The sequence below is a fragment of the Cariama cristata genome, unplaced genomic scaffold, assembly GCF_000690535.1.
Source record: "Cariama cristata isolate BGI_N322 unplaced genomic scaffold, ASM69053v1 scaffold23167, whole genome shotgun sequence".
NCBI lineage: Eukaryota > Metazoa > Chordata > Aves > Cariamiformes > Cariamidae > Cariama > Cariama cristata.
Genome location: NW_009628619.1, coordinates 553 through 2,902, shown reverse-complemented (window position 1 = coordinate 2,902; position 2,350 = coordinate 553). Strand labels below are relative to the sequence as shown.

The 2,350-nt window shown below is 61.8% G+C and overlaps 1 protein-coding gene across 1 annotated transcript in view; it reads left to right on the top strand.

Annotated features, from left to right (window-relative positions):
- Window positions 1-1,319, top strand: part of TMC6 (transmembrane channel-like 6) — a gene marked incomplete at its 5' end in the record, with an annotated part of 5,237 nt that extends 3,918 nt beyond the window's left edge. Inside the window, 4 exons of the mRNA XM_009704896.1 lie at window positions 99-232; window positions 628-804; window positions 997-1,075; window positions 1,248-1,319. Of these exons, the coding sequence (XP_009703198.1) occupies window positions 99-232; window positions 628-804; window positions 997-1,075; window positions 1,248-1,319 (462 nt within the window). The remainder of the gene's footprint in view (window positions 1-98; window positions 233-627; window positions 805-996; window positions 1,076-1,247) is intronic.
- Between the last annotated feature and the right edge of the window lie 1,031 nt (window positions 1,320-2,350).

Below are 2,350 nucleotides of genomic sequence, written 5' to 3'. Positions count from 1 at the left end.
GGGATGGGACAGCAGGGTGGGGACCGCTGTCCCGCTCGCACTCCTGGGGCCGCTTCCCAGGAGACGGCAGCACGCGGGACTCTGCTCCCTGTCTGCAGACCAGCCTGATGCAGAACTGCCAGTCCCCCAGCAAGCCCTGGCAAGCATCTCGCATGAACACCATCTTCATCACCCTGCTGTGCTTCCCATCCTTCCTGGGGACAGCCATCTTCCTCTCCTACACCATCTGGTCGTGAGTACCCACTGGACCATGGCTTGGGGCACAGAACTGCCAGCTGCCTGGCAAAGGAGAAGGACTTGGGGAGACCATGCCTCTCCAGCCCGGACGGGACGCAGCGCACATCGTGCCTGGCACGGGGCCGTGCAGCCCTGCCCCAGGCAGGGAGATGCTGCCCAGCCACTGGTCATTGCACAGCATAGCGGCTGTTGGCCTGTGCCCACTTCTCCCAGATGTTCCTGATGTGGGACAACAGGATGACGACCCACTTGTCCAACCACTGGGGATGGCTGGGGCAGGCGGGTTCCTGGAGGGCCGGACATCTGTGGCCAGGCAGTGCCCCGGGCTATGGGTAGCAGCTGGCTGGGCTGCCCATCACTTTGACTGACACCGTTGGTCTGTCTGCTCAGGGTGCGGCCGTCAGAAACCTGTGGTCCCTTCCAGGGGCTGGAAACTATCTACAAGTCAGGAAAGACCTGGGTGCAAGTGCTGGAGAAGTCCAACCCAAACATCACCTGGTTGGCCTGGGTCCACCAGCACCTGGTGGAGAACACTTTCCTCTTGTTCTTCATGGCCGGGGGCCTGCTGTGAGTACAGACCCAAGCCCAAGGCTGAACCCTGGGCTCACACTTTGAGAGTCCTGCTGTCACGGCCCTGAGTGAGGGGCTAGGAGCCGGAGTGTCACTCCAGAGCCTTGTGCCCCGGCCTGGTGCCAGAAGCGCAGCATCCCCCAGCCTCCCGTCCCAGCTGCCACAGTCCCGTCCTGCCTGTCATTGCAGAGCCGTGATCTACTTCAATATCCAGGTGGTGGGAGGCCAGCAGAGGATCATCCGCCTGCTGAAGGAGCAGATTGCCAATGTGCGTGAGCTCTGCCTGCTGCCCCTGGCCAGTCCTGGCAGACCCGGCTGCCCCATGCCCTGGTCCAGCCCCAGGATTGCCGGATTCAGGCTCTAGCCCTGGCAGTGCTGCCACCTCGGACGTGCAAGAGCACACCCCACAGCTGCTCACTGCAGTGTCTTTGCTGTTGCAGGAAGGGAAAGATAAAATATTTCTCATTCAGAAGCTTCACTCCATCTATGAGCTGAGAGAGAGACGTGCCTGAGTCCCAGGTGAGGGCTGCGTGAAGGGGAGGGGGGGGAATGCCAGTGTGTTGCAGCTCAGCTGGGCACACAGACATTCCTCTGTGCGGGAGTGGGGCTGGCGGGAGCGGCACTGCCAGGGCCACCCTAGCCTGTGGCAAAGCGCTGCTTGCTGGGGAGCGGGAAGGCACAGGAGATGGTGGGGCGAGCCAGGCGTTCATTTCCCCTCGCCCTGCTGGCACAGGCGGCAGGGTGGCTGGCTCAGCTGGTGGCTGGGGATGCAGGGCTGAGTGTGCTGGGAAGATGCCCGGGCTGCTGGGCTGCCCTGGAACCCAGCCTGTCCCACGGGATGCTGGATGCCTGGTGCTGCTGTGGCCTGGGGACAGGGAAGGGAATGGGGACAGGACTGAGAGAGGGAACAGGAGGGGAATGGGGACATTTAGAGAGCCTCCTGTCCACTTTCAGCAGTGCTGTCTGCCCCTGGCAGCACAAACTCGGGGTCTCAGGGACTGTATCTGTCCTTTTCATGTCAAACTCCCCAGGAGGGAGCGGGACAGGACAGGACTCTGCTCACAGCCAGGGACTGGATCCGGCTGCCTTTTCTAAGCCAGAGCAGCGTGGCACTGGAAGCAGCAGGACCGTGGAGTGCTGGGGAAGATCCTCTCCTCTGGGTTGCAGCAGCCAAGGACCCATTGGGACATACCATCTGGCAGCTCTGCGAGGATGCTGCGGCACAGGGCCAGGACTGCTGTCACATCTCACGGCACAGCTTTGTGCAGGGTGGCTGACCAGCAAAGCCCTTCTCCATGGGTGGTTACTGTTAGCAGAGAACAACTCTCCCTCTTTGTAAACGCCCCAGCCAGCCCGAAGAACAGCTTGGGGCTGTTTTCAGAAGGCTTCAAGGACAGTGAAGCTTTCTGACTGGAGAGAACCTGCAGCCTCCGTTGCACTGCCTGGGAGCAGCAACGCCAGAGCCTGGAGCTGCCAGGCTCCAGCCCCGTGTCTGGCTCACCAGGAGGAGAGCAGCCGGCCGATACACTACACACAAACAAGG